The 17,045-nt window shown below is 53.5% G+C and overlaps 1 protein-coding gene across 5 annotated transcripts in view; it reads left to right on the forward strand.

Moving 5' to 3' along the window:
* Positions 1–410: 410 nt before the first annotated feature.
* The window catches only part of TP73 (tumor protein p73), a 35,957-nt gene continuing 19,322 nt past the window's right edge, over positions 411–17,045 (forward strand). Inside the window, exons 1-4 of one of the 5 annotated variants that reach the window (XM_054085579.1) lie at positions 411–450; positions 6,341–6,436; positions 7,223–7,346; positions 14,431–14,676. In XM_054085579.1, coding sequence (XP_053941554.1) covers positions 419–450; positions 6,341–6,436; positions 7,223–7,346; positions 14,431–14,676 — 498 coding nt within the window. In that variant the 5' untranslated portion in view covers positions 411–418. Of the gene's footprint in view, positions 451–1,655; positions 1,720–4,411; positions 4,543–6,340; positions 6,437–7,222; positions 7,347–13,082; positions 13,102–14,430; positions 14,677–17,045 lie in introns of those variants that run through there. The other 4 variants (XM_054085581.1, XM_054085583.1, XM_054085580.1 and 1 more) reach the window with 4 other exon arrangements.

The following is a 17,045-nucleotide window of genomic DNA, read 5'->3' on the forward strand; positions in this document are numbered from 1 at the left end:
ATGCCGTGCTGCCCCGAGGCACGCTGGGAGTTGTAGTGTCGAGGCCGCACGCTGTTGCGAGAGGCAGACCGGAAGTGGCGGAGCGGGGTGGCCGATCAGCCAATCAGAGCGCAGCGCTGCCCCGAGGCACGCCGGGAGTTGTAGTCTCGAAGCAGGAGAGAAGCCTCCCGGAGACCGCTATTATTATGCAAATGAGCCGCTTAATGAGACGCGCTGTGGTCAGGCGCCGGTCCCTTCCCGCCTCCTTCCGCAACCTGCCCGCCTCCCATCCTTCCAGCGCTTAGTGGGCGCTTTTCCGCGGGCAACGTCCCGCTCGATCCGGCTCATTAGCGCTCCCGGCTAATTACCGACAGCGCCGAGGTGCCCCAGCTGGGACAGGGGGGTGCGAACTGCCGTAGAGATGCACTACCTAAAGGCGATGCTAATCGGGTTCGAATACATCAATAAATGGTGAGCGTGGAGAAAAGAAGGGTCTGGGGAGACCTTCGAGCAGCTTCTAGTACTGAAAGGAGCTCCAGGAAAGCCGGGGAGGGGCTCTCGAGCAGGGATAGGACGAGGGAGAATGGTTTTCAGCTGAAAGAGGGAGATTTGGATGAGATATTAAGGTCCCTTCCAACCGCTCTGTGATACGAAGATTCCACGATTCTGTCCTGGAAACACTGTGATCCTTCGGGCGCTAAGCATAAAAGCTGAGGAAGCCTCCGTACCCCTTCCCTGTGCTGTCCTGCCAGCCCGTACCCCCGTGTCTGCGGGTGGGCAGCGAGCCCCGCGCCGGCAGCAGCCCAGTTCCATCCCAGTGAGAGTGGGTGGGACCCCACCTCCTCGTCTGGGCAATCAAAGCAAACATTTGAGTCTTATTTTCATTATGGATTTGGCATCTAGGCCCCCAAAATGTCTCACAGTGGCTTCGATGTGTGTAGGGGCGGGTAAACGCTTCTGTTCCCTTGCCTTGCGTTGGCAAAGCGTTGGCCATTGGGCTCTGGATGGGACTGAAACACTCAGATGATGCTTGCAGAGCACTGAGCACCACTCCGCATCCTCCCCGTGCCCCCAAGCGCAGGCTGAGGGGCGAGGGCTCAGCGAAAGGGCAGCTTCTGAAAACGGGGGGCAGTGAGAAAGTCTATCAGTGAGTGCACGCAACGCAGATAATTAGTGTCTCGTGGCTGATGAGATCAGAACCGTTCAATCATCATCCATTGCCACTCTATGTGCATCCTGGCAAACCATTTTTCCCATGGGATGAGCAGGGCTGTGAAACATGGGGTGAAACACAGGCTGCCCCAGTCCTCGGACACCCTAGAAGAGATGAGCTGGTTATTTCGACCAACGCAAGCACAAACCCAATGCAGCCTGGGGAGGGGAACAGCCTCCTTCAGCCTCCACCGAGTCTCCTTCCCCGCTCCATTGTGATTAAACCCCAGCTGCTGCTGCCACAGCCCCTGAGCCAGCTTGCCCCGGAGTCCCTTTGGCACTGGTGACCAGCTTAATTCCCCGGCACGCTTGGCTGAGCATTCCCCACCCCCTTGTAACTGCCTCCTATTCCAGGAAGGAGCGCGTAAGCCTTTGCCTCACTTTTCACATAGCTTTCAGCAGCTCCAATGTCATTGCCTAGGCGACCGGGACGCTACTTGATTGTAGTGCAGTAAATAACATAGATCCTCAATCCCAGGCCGCGGGAGACCTCCGGGGGAACTTGAAACGCTTGGGCAGCCAGAGCAGGTAGGAGGAAAAAAAAATGACAAAGGGGAACCCCTTGCTATTTGTGTGTGTGTGAGTTTCTCAGCACGCCCCTCTCTCGAGGGCTCGATAACGCAGCTGGACGATGGTTTGTGGCCGCTTTGCTTTTGTAGAGTAGCTACACCATCTTAAAGCGACTTGGAAAGTTTGCTCCCAAGCGCCTTCGGTCAAGAGTGGAGCACTTGTGGAGGACAAACCAACCAAGTTTTGAATGGGAAAAGCAAGCGGTGGGGCTGGGGAGCGGCAGGATGCTGAGGTTGGTGCCGGTCCTGAGGCAGGGCTGACGCTCAGCTGCCGGGGAGGAAAGGAGAGCCGCCTGGTTCAGCCTCCTGCTCTGTCACAAGTTTCCTCTCGAGGACTCTCTCTGTTAGAGGAGACTGTCGAGCCTGCCTGCCCCTTGGAAAGAAAATTGTTAATAAGCTGCTGGACCCCGAGGAGGGCTCCTGAGATACAGGGGTGCTGCAGGAAAGCTCTCTTGGTTGCTTTTAGAAGCCTCGTTTTGCAGGTGTGAATTTAATAACCTAGGAAAAATGAGAAATAGCACAGGGTAGTGTTGGCACTTTGGGATCCATCAATGTTTTGCAAACATAAAGCTCTTTTTTTGCGGGCTGGATGAACCTGATGGTTCTCATTGCACAGAGAAGGTTCTCAAGCCATCAAGTAACGCATAGTGGTGCAAGAGTTGGAAAGTCTTCCTCCCTCACGATGGGCCAATTCCTAAAGAAGGAATTAGGAATAGTCCTATTAAATAGGCTTTGTGCATTTATCTCCCTTTAAGGTGGATGCAAAATGCTGTCACATTTCATTCTGGGCTGTTAGAGTGGTGGGATAGTAGTAAATATGTTATTGCCAGATGGAATAGAAACAGATTTTTCTCAGTGCCTAAAATTGAGGCTTCGAGTTAATGGTGAGATCAAAGATGCTCCTTCCAGACAGTGCAGGAACTCAGCATCACTCTCCACAAGGCTTCAGCCTCTCGTTACACACATTGTACCCTTCACCTTCCTTTTCTCGGTGAAAGAAGAGAGTTCAATTTGTAATAACTCAAAGAATATATTCAGACTCTGTGGGGTCAAAACACAAACCGTGAAGCATTGGTGGAATATTTGCAAGTTCATCTGCTCTGCTGCTCCAGAGAGCTGTTCTCCCATCTCAGGATGGCTGTGGTGGAGCTCGGGGGGTGATTTTCATTCTCCTTGTGTTCCTGGAGCTGAGGGAGGAATGGCTTCAGGTGCGCTGGGGCTGGCTCGGCTTCTCGGATACAGCCAAAGTGACAGCCGTGGGGAAAAGCCCGAGGACACGGAGTGTTTCCACACTAATCCTTTGGAAACCACATCAGTGGCAGTTCATGGGGAAGGTACAGGTGGAACCGGTATCCGGAGCGACCCAGCCCTCTCCTGCAGTCCCAGGGAGGTGGCAGCCCCCACCTCGGAGCTGAGCCCCAGCACGAGCCGAGATGCCGGAGTGCCTCTTGGCAGGCTTCATCTCCCTATTCCTGGTCTCTTTTTTTCCCCCGTGTGCACTTTTCCCTGCAATGCGCTGACTAGCAACAGAGGGAAGCAGCAATCCAGCGATCGCAGAGCCCGCTTGGGCTTCCCGAGTGAAAACAGGGAAATCCTGCCAGCAGCCTTGGCGCCCACTACCAACGCCCCTGGTGTTTCGCTCTTTCTTCCTCTAAAAGCCTGCTGTGAATCCCGTGTTCATCCCACCGCAGGCTCCCGGAGGAGACAGCAGCCCCCGTCAAGCATCCCCTTCACCTCCCTGGTGCGTCGAGGCAGAAGGAATGGAGGATCCCTTACCTAGGCAAAGAGATCTTTGGTTTAATAAGCAGCTCTGGGTCTCTGGAGGTGTTAAATCCCTCCTGAGACCAGGAGGGTGACCAGAAAACTCTTTCTGGCTGCAGTTGGAGGTGATACATCAGGTCTTCCCTTTGGTGCTAGGATGGGGGTGACATCAGGGAGCTGACCCATCCATGGCAGAGGTGAAATAGCTTCCAAATGGACCTAATGGAGCTATAAGTGGCAGAGAAGCTGAGCCTGGCTGTAGCTGATCTCCACCTTTGCCTCTTCTGCCGTGTTTATCTCCAGGTTAGTCCTCTCCTGGTTCTGCTTATATAGCCTACAGGTGCTGAGAAGGTAATCACATCCAAGCTGTCTCCAGCAATTTGGAATTAGGCTTTAAGGCTGTTCCTAGTTTGCCTTTAATTTAGCTGTGCCACAGGGCATCCGCTGCTTCTGATGGGACGGCTTTTCCTTCTCCCCATCGGAGCGCTCTCCTGACTCCCCTCAGTGGCAATGCCTCCACCATTCGTTGCATCACGGGACTCTAAAGGGCGCTCCGTTCTAGAGCAAATGACTCTGTCATCGGCACAACTGCCAACCTCGGGGAACGTTCTTAGCGAAGTTTTTAGTGATTCTGTACCATCTCAGCTGCCAGGCTGTCACTCCTGCTGCAGGGATGCCTCCCCACGCCGTGCCGTGATCACTGCGGCAGGGATGTGCCTTCACAACGCCGACAGCCCTATGGAATTTAGAGCTCTCGGATGCGAGAAGATACCGGCCTGGCTTTGTGAGCATCGATTGTGCTTTGAAAGAGAAAGGGAACTTCCAAAACGCCCTTAAAATATTCAGATTTTTTTTTTCTTGCAAAAAAAACTGAGTGCAGCCACGTGGTCAGAGCTGGTGTCACCCATCCTGACCACGCAGCCGGGGCGGCGCAGAGGTGCTTTCTCCACTGAAGGGAAAGGCCTGGCTCCTTCCTGAAGCTGCCGCTGCCCTGGGTGAGGGAAAGCAGCATGGAAGCAGGGTAAGGCCACCAGCAGTTGCCTGCCTCAGCTCTTTCCTTTCTTCAAAGCTGCCGCGTAGGTCTTTTCATTTCTCTGTGTGTGTCACACGTGGGGTGAGGAGGGATGGGAGGACACCAAACTCTCACTTGCTAGCTGTTCTGCGATGAGACCGCAGGGAAAGGAGCCTTCATCTGCTGTGCAAACCCTCCTGGAGGAACATCTGTGCCTGCCTCGTCTCGCAGATGCGGCCAACGGGGGACACTGCCCTGGTTTCGATTTATCTCCCACTCCTGCAGCCACCCGGTCCCCAGCTGACTCGGAGGGCTCAGGGAGACCCCAGCATCACTCAGTTAGAAAGCATCTGCTCTCGCTCGGCATCTCGAGCCCGAGGAACAGGAAGCTTGAAGGCTTTCAGTATTAGATGGCGGTACCACGTTGAACCGAGATGCTCACGTTGGCGTGGGGACGAGGAGCAGGCAGGCGGTGCCTGGTGTGCATCCATGTCAGCCAGGGCAGGGAAGCAGTCCCGCTGCTTCCAGGGAGTGGGAAAGGGAGGAAGAAGAGGATGGTACGGCGGGGCTGCCAGCAGAGGAAGGCAGCATAGGCTCAAGATGGCTCCGTGACATCTGCCGCTGGAGCGGTGCTGGGCACGTAGGGAGAGCTGAGGGTGCCTTCCGCCTTGGAAGAGGCCGAGAAACATTGTCCAGGGGGAAGAGGAACAGACTGGATTGAGGATGACTCCGGTTAAGCCTGTGCAGCAGCATTCAGAAGGCTTGGGCTGAAGGACAGGCTTTCCCGCGCATTTCCCACGTGCCGCCCTGGGTGAACGGAGCGCTTTCTCCCAGCGACACTTCTCTCTCGGCAAAGCAGAGGCTCCGTTCCCGCTTTGCATTACTTTGGGGAGCATAACATGCCATTCCGGGATGTTTGCAAGGTGCTTGGCAGCGGGCAGGTCATTTCAAGGGCCAAACAAGTCAGATTTAGGATCACAGGATCATGGCTTTGCTGTAAACTCGCCCCATGCCTGCGGGTGTCTTACCGGTTGTTCAGCCTTTATGGATATGGGCATATATATATTATATATATATACCCATATTGCATATGGGTATGTGCAATGGGAGCTTCCCAAGAAAAATGTTAGCTTGTGGGCAAATGATGCTCCTGGGATAAAAGCTGCCTAAAATGGATAAACCAGGATCAGGGCTGAAGGGCTACAGCTGCCAGCGCTCAGAGCTCTGCAATCCCATTTTCCGGGCATGCCTTGCTCAGAGATGGTGGCAGCCGAGGAAATTTCACCTACCAGCCCGAAGGGCACTGCCCGTGACCTGTATCCGTGGCACTGCTGTAGTTCAGAGACACAAATCTCTCTTCTGTGTTCCTGAGGTTAGCAGGGGAGGATTTCCCACCCCAGAGCAGAGCAGGCACCTCACTGTGCAACCAGGGTTGCAACCAGAGTGTCCTCAGCTCTGATCTTGCTGCAAGACCTCTTTTTTTTTTTGCCGTAGCTTGGGGTTTCAGTTTGATTCAGAGCACCGATACTCACCGGTTTGTTATTGCCGCGTCTAACTGGAGAGTCTGAGCCCTTTGCTGAATGAAGTTGGTCAAAACGATTACTCAGAACAGTTGTGCGAAGCCTCCCCAGGGCTGAGGGAGCTGTTGGTAACAACGACGAAGCTTCATAACTGGGAGCCTCGAGTCACAAGAGCAGTGCTTGGCAGAAATGGACTGGATGAGCTTAGAGGTCTCTTACAGCCCTAATGATTCTATGATTCGATGAGTTGCCACTCTGCTAACCTTGCTGTTTCTCTTTGCCCATAGGGTGTTTTACCCTCTGTCGGACTCCCCCTCTGTGAAGATGTCTCAGTCATCTCCAGCTGATGAAGGCGCGACGTTTGAGCACCTCTGGAGCACGCTGTAAGTGGTGGTTGATCATTGAGGTGTATTTTGAGGCAGAAGCAGCCCTTTGCTCTCAAATCCATGTTGGCACATCTCATTTCCATGGCCCAAAGGGTGACAGGTTTCTTTTGCATCCTCCAGTTTTCACATATTCTTTTTCCACGCTGAGAATTTCACTCCTAGACTCTGATCTCTCTGCTCAGACCATTTCATTTGCCAAACCTCTTTGTCCGGAGGTGATAGGCAGTTCAAAGGCTGTGGAGTGCACATGTCCTGAAAGCAGAGCCCCATAGACCTTGTTTCCAGGTATTGGATGCTGTTTCTGAAAAGGGTTGTGCAGCTACCAGCTTTTTCGATGTGCTCGTACCCATCAGTCTCCACTCATGAGGCTCATGCGTGGCTTGGCCAGTTCTAATGGGTATTTTTTAAAATTAAACACCTTTCATCCACGCCAGGACTTTTGCAATCCTTCTGGTCTTTGGGCTGCACACTCTACTCAAGCGTGGCAGAAGGACCCTGCTTCATTTCATCTTCTTTCTTGCTCGTTGTCCTCTCACTTAAAGGCATTCCGAGGTGACAGCTATGCTCAAGCAGCTGGGTAGATGAAAACCATGGCATCTCTGCGTGCTTTATCCACCAGGCAGCAGTTTCCCTGAGCAAACCTTGCTCTGCCATGTAAAAATAGAAGCAGAGGATGGATGGAGAAGTTGAGAAGGTGATGAGGTTCAAGAGAATTGCAGGTTGCTGCGTGGTGGCGGTACAGGCTGTGTTGGATCTGACTGTCTGCCATCACCTTTTCCACAGGGAGCCAGACAGCACCTACTTTGACCTCCCTCCATCCAACCACACCGGCAGCAATGAGGTCTCCAACCGCACAGAGGTCACGATGGACATCTTCCAGATGAGAAGCATGAACGACTCGGTCATGGTGAGTGTGCTCAGACTGCGCAAACAGGAGCTGCATCACATACAAACCTGTTTTCCCCCAGTGGGCTCTGGGGTAGGAAGCGGGATGCTTGCTGATCCATAAACTGAGCACAGCCTACAGGTATCTCTTTGTGCAGGGTCTGAGAAGCCGTAAGCGATGGCTGCGCTGCAGCTTTGCAGCCGGGTGGTGCGGCGTTCCGTAAAATAGTGGCTCTTTATGAATAGATAATATTGCTGCGTGTGCTGTAACGGAGGTAGAGCTCGAGTTCCTTGACCAGAGGAGAGCACAGTTCATGCTGGTTGCAAACATGCTGTGTAGTAAAAGCGTCTGTAAGCTGCTGGAGAGGCAGAGCTGCTGGAGGTGCTCACAGCACCCGGCTCTGCTCCGGCCACAGTGCCTGAAGCTCTGTGCCATTGCCCTTCCCTCCAAGAAACTGGTGCACCTCTGTCTAAGGCAAAGGGTTTGGTAAACATAGTGGGCATGTGAGGTGCCTGAGTCACCTCTGCATGTTTAGTTCTCTGAGCAGAGCGACCTCCTCGGAGCATCACTGAAGCAGCTCTGGCTGCTGGCAGCATCTCCCTCCAGAAAGCTGCTGTTTCCCTCCTCATTCACAGCATCTCCCTCCAGAAAGCTGCTGTTTCCCTCCTCACCAGCTTGCATCCCCTCCCCCAAGCCCTTCTTTCCCTCGCTTTTCCCTTGCTTTCCCTCCCTTCCCCAGCCTTTGTCTGCAGCAGGCAGGAGCCTGGCAGAGGGATCAGTGCTAATTGGGGAGCACCCCCTTGCTGAGCTCGCCGTTACTTTTCTTGCTGCTCCCACCGTAACCGAAGCCGAGCCGGTACAGCCTGGGATGCTGCCAGTGCCTTAGAGGATCCTGAGCCCAGTGGCTGCCACAGGCAGAGCCGATCCCTGGCCCTTGCTTGGGATAACAAGCCCGTAGTAAATATTTACCTTGGCCCAATGGTGCGACCGAGCGCTGCTGAGCTCCCGGTGTACCGTGGGCGGCTCTCCTTGCTGGGATCACCAGAATGCGCAGTGGGCTGACATGCATGAAGACGAATGCACAGAGAGGGTGATGCTGCCGGCCTGAAAGGCAAAGATACGGATGCTGTAGCAGAGGATGCGCTCAGTCTGCTGTGATGCTGCTGCTCCTGGCGCTCAGCAGTGCTGGAGCACATATGAGGGAAGCAGCAGGTGATGTGGTGCCCAGCACCGGTGCTTTGTGGCCATAAGTGTGCCACCCAAACTCTCTGTGACATTTGGATGGGGCTTTGAGCAACCTGATCCAGTGGGAGGTGTCCCTGCCCATGGCAAGGGGTTGGAACCAGATGGGCTTTGAGGTCCCTCCTAACCCAAACCGTTCTATGAGTCAGTGATTCCAGACAGGCGTGATGCTCCCTCTTGGCATTGCCTGGGTGTTGCATTGCTCCTAAATACTCTTTCCAGGGTCCTGTGGGAGGAGCTGCAGTAATTAATGATATGAACAATTCCTCAGCCACCCTTTCTGCTTAGAGACGACAACCTCAGGACTGGTAGTTTGTGCAGCACCTTAGGCGTTACGTACAACACAGCTGCTGACCTACTTGTATGTGGGTCTGCGCCTGCGCACCAGCACTGGGAGGTGGGCAACGCGTGCCGTTTCCACCTTTCACACCACACCACTCTTTGAACTGCTTATTTGCCCCAGTGTGTAGCTTTCCGTGGTGGATTCTGGCTGTAGGAAACACCGTTTTCCACCTGCCTTGAGTTGGATGGAAATCTGCCTGGTTGCTTTAGATACCTGTCTATCTGTCTGTATCTGTCCATCTCTATCTCTATATGTCTATATCATCTCTATATCTCTATATGTCTATATCATCTCTATATCTCTATACGTCTATATCATCTCTATATCTCTATACGTCTATATCATCTCTATATCTCTATACGTCTATATCATCTCTATATCTCTATACGTCTATATCATCTCTATATCATCTCTATATCTCTCTCTGTCTCTCTATCTCTATATCATCTCTATATCTCTCTCTGTCTCTCTATCTCTATATCATCTCTATATCTCTCTCTGTCTCTCTATCTCTATATCTCTCTATATCTCTCTCTGTCTCTCTATCTCTATATCTCTCTATATCTCTCTCTGTCTCTCTATCTCTATATCTCTCTATATCTCTCTCTGTCTCTCTATCTCTATATATCTCTATATCTCTCTCTGTCTCTCTATCTCTATATATCTCTATATCTCTCTCTGTCTCTCTATCTCTATATATCTCTATATCTCTCTCTGTCTCTCTATATATCTCTATATCTCTCTCTGTCTCTCTATATATCTCTATATCTCTCTCTGTCTCTCTCTATATCTCTCTGTCTCTCTCTATATCTCTCTGTCTCTCTCTCTATCTCTCTATATCTCTCTGTCTCTCTCTATATCTCTCTGTCTCTCTCTATATCTCTCTATATCTCTCTATATCTCTCTATATCTCTCTATATCTCTCTATATCTCTCTATATCTCTCTATATCTCTCTCTATCCATAGCTTTTCTTTGCCTGCAGGAAAGCTGGAGAGGGGCTGTTCACAAAGGTTTGTGGGGATAGGACGAGGAGGAATGGGTATAAACTGGAGAGGGGCAGATTTAGACTGGACATAAGAAGGAATTTCTTCACCATGAGAGTGGTGAGACACCGGAACAGGTTGCCCAGGGAAGCTGTGGCTGCTCCATCCCTGGAGGGGTTCAAGGCCAGGTTGGATGGACGTTGGGCAGCCTGATCCAGCGGGATGTCCCTGCCCATGGCAGCAAGGTTGGAACTGGATGATCCTTAAGGTCCCTTCCAACCCAAACTATTCTATGATTTTATGATTCTATCCATCTATATATCCACCTATCCCTATCTGTCCGTCTAGATACCCATCTATCCGGAACTATCCATCTAGATACCTGCCTAACCATCTATCGGTATCTACCCATCTAGGTAGGTAGAACTCCACATCTCTAAGACATGGAGCTATCTCAGAGTCACCAGCATCATTTGGTCAATGCAAGAGCAGCCACTGCTGGTAAAGCCTGCTGGTCAAATGGGTTTCCAGCCTGGTGCAGCTACAAGCAGCTTTCCGGCATGGAATTTGGCCGGATTTGATGATGGAGCTAGACCCCCTCTCTCCCCGCGGTGGGAATGGTTGGTATCGCCCAGTCCATCACTGGGCAAGCTGGGGCCTGCCCTGGGCTTTAATGAATAGTCATGAGGGACAGAAGGGGGTGGGCCCCGTTTTGTTGTTGGATGCAGCTAGTTGACAGAACTAAGGGAGATGAAAAAAGCAAAAAAGCCAACACACGGCGGCACACGGGTGGCCAGCGTAGCATCCCTGATGCTGCCCGCCCCAGCCTTGCTCCCGCATCCCTTCTGCCTTCCTATCTTGGCCATCCTCCCCGCCACCCTGACCCCATGACTTCCGTGGCGGGACGCTTCCCAGCACTCCGTGACTCCCGAGACGACTAAAATGCTGTACATTAGCGACCCGATGCAGCATTATACCACGGTAGGTGTTATTTATTATTGACGGGTTTTACCTTGCTGCCTTTATGTCAAAGCATCCTCTGTCACTGCGGCAGGAGCCGGGCGCGTGCTCCGGCTCTGCCTGCCGAGCCTCTGTGCACGCTGCTGCCCGCGACGTGCCAAGGGCTCGGTGTGGCACGAGCCTTCCCTTGTCCTGAGGCTGCACCAAGGAGCTGCAACTGCTCTGGCCCCATCCTGCCCTGCGTCAGCAGGCGATGCTGCAGCCTCGGTGGCTCGCTCGGCGTTCCTCTTTGGCTTTTATCCACTTCTTCAGAGCCCAAGGGGTGATTTAAACCTTTGGTGCAAAGGGCTGCAGGCTCCCTCACCTGTGGATGTGCAGACGGCAGGGCTGTCCACTGGAGCATCCCTCTGAAAAGCACCAGCACCAGTTCTCCAGCCACTGGGGACCTTCACAGCCGAGCTCACAGCATGTACCCGTAACCCCACGCAGGCTTTCCTTCCCTAATTTAAACTCTCTGGGAAGGCAGAGCGGATGGAACAGTCCCTGCGCTTGCAGGCGATGCGTTTTCAGCCCTGTCCTCAAGCGCCGAGATTGCTTTTTTGGAGTCAAAAGGGGTTTGTGTCTGCGCTCTGGCATTCCGAGAAGCGAGGTACAGATAGAGATGCTTTTTGGGATGGAAAGGTGCGGTGCTGTGCTGCACTTCCCAACCAGATATTACTTCATTCCTCATTTTTGTCTTCTGTGTGATGGTATATTCGCTTCGGGTTCATTTTGGGCTGTAGCGCTGTTACCTGGGAGGTCGCTGCTGCAGCTGCCCGAGTATTTATCTGTGTGTGTGGATAAACACACGTGTGTGTGTATATTTAAGAGCACTGTGTTGGGTCTGTCAACGCACACAAACGCTCATGCCTTCAATTTGTCTTTTAAGGGAACGTTTCCAAAATTCAGTCTTATTTTTTAAACCAGGTGGGTCATTTTTCCCCCCTGCTCTGCTGGTGGATTTCTAAAGCTCCGGTGCTCCAGGCGGTTGTTTTGTGCTGGTAGGAGATCCCAGCTCGCCGAGGCGATGCTCTGGGTCTTGCGTCTCCTTCACGTGTGGAGAGGTTGCTGTTTTCCCCAAGGGAAAGCTCTCTCCTGTGCAGAGGTCAGGATGCTCTTCTCAGTGGGTCTGTCCTGATTTCCGTGCCCATTCCTGCTCCTAGCTCCGAGCGCCACAAACTCACAAAATCACGCAAGGATGATTTTTACAGAGTTTTTCTATCTACTTACAGGGGCTGCATCGCCCCAGCTCACTCTGCAGCTCCCGAGTTCGTGGCTCCGAGCAGCAGATATCTCCGAGAGGTGAAAGGCTTCCTGGTTATATCCCATTGCAGCGGATGAGCACCCACGGGAGCCCACGTGCCGCGCTCCGCTGGGCACTCCAGACGCAGCCCACTGTGGGTGCAAGGGCAGTGCTGAGGATCGCCTTGTTTGCCCCTCAAGCACAAAGCATTTACTTTTCATTCGTTCCTAAAAACGCACGTGGCCGGGTGTGCAGGGGGTGTGCAGCCCATTCCCTGCATCCCTTCCGTTGTCCCCGGAGAGCAGATCAGCTCCGTTGCGATGCCTGGGGATTATTTGGGCTGCAGACCGGTCCTGACAAGCAGCAATCCCTTTTCCCTTTGCTGCTCTCCTCCTGTCTTTCGCCCGAGCTTTGCTTTTCAAGGGTGACTTGTGCTGTCACCTCCAACCACTGTCACCCACCACCGAGGCTGCCCTGGCCCCGCGGTCCCATCGGCAGCTCCCTGCAGCCAAGTGGTTTCCCGACTGGACAGCAAGGGCTTTTAACACCCATTTTGTTGGAGTTTCTTGCAACATTTCCTCCGGGTGAAGCCCGGGACCGTGGCTGGGGGTGGTTTGTCCTTGGCAGAGCTGTTTATAGAGCGGTGAGAAGGAATAGAGGGGTTTACACGCATATTTTAGGGGAGAAGATGGCTGGATGTGTAAAAGCAAGCCAGATCTTGTTCAGCATTCCTCCAGTTAGTCACAGGCTCCAACGACCTTGTGAGAGATGCAGACAACAGGAGAACTTCCCTGGAGAACGATGATTGCCTTTAAACCATTATACATCGCAGACGTTGGGGTGAGGTTGGGATCCCAAGTTAAAACACGTCTCTTGATTCCTAAGCCGTGAGCCTCGCAGCCCTTCGGAGGAGAAGGCAGGAGGCAGAGCTCACTGGGATGACAGACGGTGGCAACCGCCTTCCAGTAGCTCCTGGTTTCCCAAAGCCGCCCTGGCTGGTGCTGGTGGCCGGAGGGATGGGTCCTTGCTGGGGAGACCAGAGCTGGGGAAGAGGGGGGAGCACAGCCCCATCCCTCCTCTGGCGCAGGGTGCTGCAGGGAGTCGGGACGACGAGCAGCGATGCAATGGTCAGCGGCAACACCTGCCTCTGGAATTGCCAGGACGCTGCCGGTTGGCAAAAGCCGGGAGAGCAAGCCTTGGGCAACGTGGGAACTGCAGATTTCTGGGGGGAAAAAAAATTATCCCACTTGCTTTGAGAAACAGTTACATTTGGGATTTATATCTTTTAATATTAGCTTATTTCTCTTCCATAAAGAAAGTAAAATTTTTCAATCTGATTTTCAGATGAAAGGTTAAGGCTGCTTTAGCCACACAGGGTTTGAGAACGGAGCTTAGCTTAGGCTATGCCTGCAGATAAAAGAGCTGCCAGCGCTCACTGGTTGTATCTGACAGGGATTGTCAGAAGGGGAACAAGAAAATAAGCTGTACGGAGTCAGGATTTCTGCAATCAGAGCCGGTAGATGCAGAAATAGCCACATTTGCTCTGCGCCCTTATTGCAGCGTGCGGCATCACAGCTACACGCTTTGCAGGTTTGAGGTTTCCCCCAAATTAGACACGCGCCAACAAAAGCCGCTGAAAGCAACCATCCCGGCTGGGAATGAATTACCCAAACCACACTGAGAGCTGGCTTTTCCTAGAGAAACACTTCCAGAGGTGCTGTGCCTGTGTATATTCGCGACAAGGGAATTCTTGCGGGAGCCGGCTGGAAAGCAGGTTGGACGCTGAGCGATGCAGTGGCTATGGGAGCGATGCTCTGCTCGCCCCACACTGGTGCTGAGCGCCAGGGAAGCCTTCCCCGGGATGCTCCGGCCACTGCTGGGCAGAGCCCTGTGCACAGGATGGGGCCATCGCTCCCCGCTTTCAGTGGGACATCTCCAACACCTGAGCAAACCCTGGAAAATCCCTACCCGGTTCCCTGCTGGCAAGAGCCGCTTTGCCTAGCCAGGTGTGCTAGAAATCCAGGGATCTCAGCACCTCGCTGCCTCCAGCGAGGATGGAGTGGTTGGAAGGGGGTGATGTAAGGGTATTGGGTTTATCCCTTGCACAGGCAGTGACCTGTTCAGAAACCCGAGAGACCCCAACCAGCTCTTCTGGCTGGTTTTCCCACACGCTGGCCCTTTAAGGAGGCTGTAACAGGACACCTGGAGCCCTGGAGAAGTGTGGCTGAGGTTTCCATGTCTCTAAACTGGCTGGTGTTTTCTTTTTTCCCTCCTCCCCTTTTCCCTTCCTCCAGTCCCAGTTCAATTTGCTGAACAACAGCATGGATCAGAGCATCGGCAGCAGAGCAGCCTCCACCAGCCCCTACAGCTCCGAGCACACCTCCAATGTCCCAACGCATTCACCCTACTCGCAGCCCAGCTCTACCTTCGACACCATGTCCCCAGCTCCCGTCATCCCCTCCAACACCGACTACCCTGGTCCCCACCACTTTGAGGTGACCTTCCAGCAGTCCAGCACCGCCAAGTCAGCCACCTGGACAGTAAGTCGCATGTCTTCTTACCTTCGCTAGGGAAATACTCGCCACCGCAGACGGTGTTTTCAATCCGGCGGTTGCAGACACCCCAAAAATCTCAGTGGTGCTTTGCAGTGGGATGCAGAGGGCACGCTCACGCGGGGAAGCTGCAGGACGCGGCCACCACCCCATGGGGACATCATCTGCACAGGTGGCCCTGGGAAAAAAACCAACATGCAGGAAATATCAGGGCTTGCTTTTCAGGGGTTTTCTTTCTCCAAAGGGGTTGTAAGCACGTTTCAAATGTAACTTCTCTCACAGCGGTTCCCTAAACTGCCAGTAAATACCTGCAGAAATGCAAAGCTGGAGAAGCGCCCTGGGGGAGATCCTGCCTTGTTCTGGTGGTGCTTCCCTGTGTGTTTGGCAATGACCACTGTCCGGGGCAAGGCGGTGGGCGAGTTGGACCTTTGCTCAAATCTATTGGGACCATTCTCAGCTTTGCTGTGAATTCTTGCTTGTCATTTACAATCCTTTTCCATCTCTTATCGGAAGAGTAACTTGATCTCTAGAAGGCACGGCAAAGGTTTTGAACCACCGAGGGTCACCGCGCTGCATGGCGCTTTGTGGGCGCTGCAGCCTGGTCCTCGGAGCTGGGATGCAGGTTTGGTCCACGCCAGTCTGGCCGCACGTCTGCAGCCCCGGCAAATCGGGGACCTGGGAACAGGGCTGAGCATACAAGGCTGCTTTGATTTTTGTGCCAAAAGGTCCTGAATTCCCACCCTTTTTCCTATCTCAGTGTAGCGCTGTCCCTGTTTTTAAGCAAAAATGATGCTTGCAGCCTGTGTCAAGAGGCATTTCTGAGTCGGATCCGAGAGAGCCGCTCACCGGCATGCTTGAGGCAGGCGAGTTTTCTCCTCCAGGAAACGTTAGCGGAGCAGAAAGGCTGGAATGAGATGACTGGCAGTGAGGGAGCAGCAGGGTTTGTGCTGGGGCAGCGGTTTGACATCACCGCAAAGCGGGCAGAGCAGACCAGGAGCAATAGGTCAGTCTGAGGTGTGATAACGGCTTTTATTTTGGGGAGCTGATGTGTTTAGTTGCCAAGACGGTCTTTTCCATGGGAGACAGAAGAAGTCCTTGGCTGTTCTCAGGCAGGCAGGTCCTGGTTGGGGCTCCACTTGCAGCTGCAGCGTCGTGGTGAGAGCAGGAGGGGGTGGGCTATGGCATCGGCCGCTGCACCGGCTCTGTTCCTCCTGCAAAAACCAAAAGGCAGGCGGAGCGGGCAAAGCAGCAGCCAGCGGGTGTTGGAATGCAGCCGAATTCAGGGCTGGGGCAGCAGAGCATCTTCCCCGTGTCCGGTCACTGGAGCTTCACTGCTGAGTTGCGCTGACAGGGGCTTGGGACCAGCACTGCGAATAGAGATGACCTCTCCTTGGAGGAGTGGTTAAGGCTTCAGTCTTTTTCTTGGTCTTTCCTTGTGAGATGTTACCAAAAGGTGCAGTTCATGAGGGTTCGAATAATTTGAAGGTTGTCAGGATAGGGTTTGACTCCAGCCCAATCCTATCCCTACTAGGGGGGGGGAAACTCACATGAGTTGAAAGCAAAGCTCTGCAGGGGCAGGAGGCATTCCCGTGCCACAAAAGCATCCAAATGGAAACCGAACTCACGCCAGGGGGTCTTGTCCCCACATGGGACAAGGCTGGGAAGCTCCTGATGCTCACTCACCGCTGTACCCGGCTGGTGGTGCCTGAGGAATGGCTTTGTGACGGAGCGGGCACAGCAGGGCCAGGCTGGGTGCTGCCGGGCACCCTCGGGCAGCGCTGCAGACAGGGTGTATCCATGCAGAAAAGCAGAAGGAGCAGCAAAAGGCTCCCTGAGGCAGTCCTTCCATCACCTTAGCCATCCCAGCCACCTGGGACATTTCCACCACTCCAAACCGAGCCCAGTCTATCTCAGCATCACTCCGTGCTGCTCCTGCTCCTGTAGCTGTTGCGTCCCACTGGGAGCTGTGCTGGTCAGGGCAGGATCGCTTTTTTTCCCCTCAAGCCGTTGTGTTAAGATCTTCTTCGTACGCTGGAGCAGGCAGTGCCACATCAATGCTGTCAGAGCCCTCCTGGCCTCAGAGGAGCAGCTGGACTCCAGAGACAGCAGGAGAACGCCTTGGGCAGCCGTAAGCACCTGCAGAGGATGCGAGGGGGGAATCTCTTGGGAAGTGATCCAGGGCAGAGGATTTAAATGCCTGAACTGGCTTTAATACCTGGCAGGACAGTCAGTGAGATGTGCGGACCCCTGAACCGCGATGCTGGGGTGATTGTACATCCCCTGAAAGCAAGCCGGCTGCAGGGCTCGTGGCCACCAGCACTGAACCTGAGCCTTTTTGGAGAACAAAAGCAGGTCAG

This window comes from Cuculus canorus, chromosome 21 (assembly GCF_017976375.1).
Source record: "Cuculus canorus isolate bCucCan1 chromosome 21, bCucCan1.pri, whole genome shotgun sequence".
Lineage (NCBI taxonomy): Eukaryota > Metazoa > Chordata > Aves > Cuculiformes > Cuculidae > Cuculus > Cuculus canorus.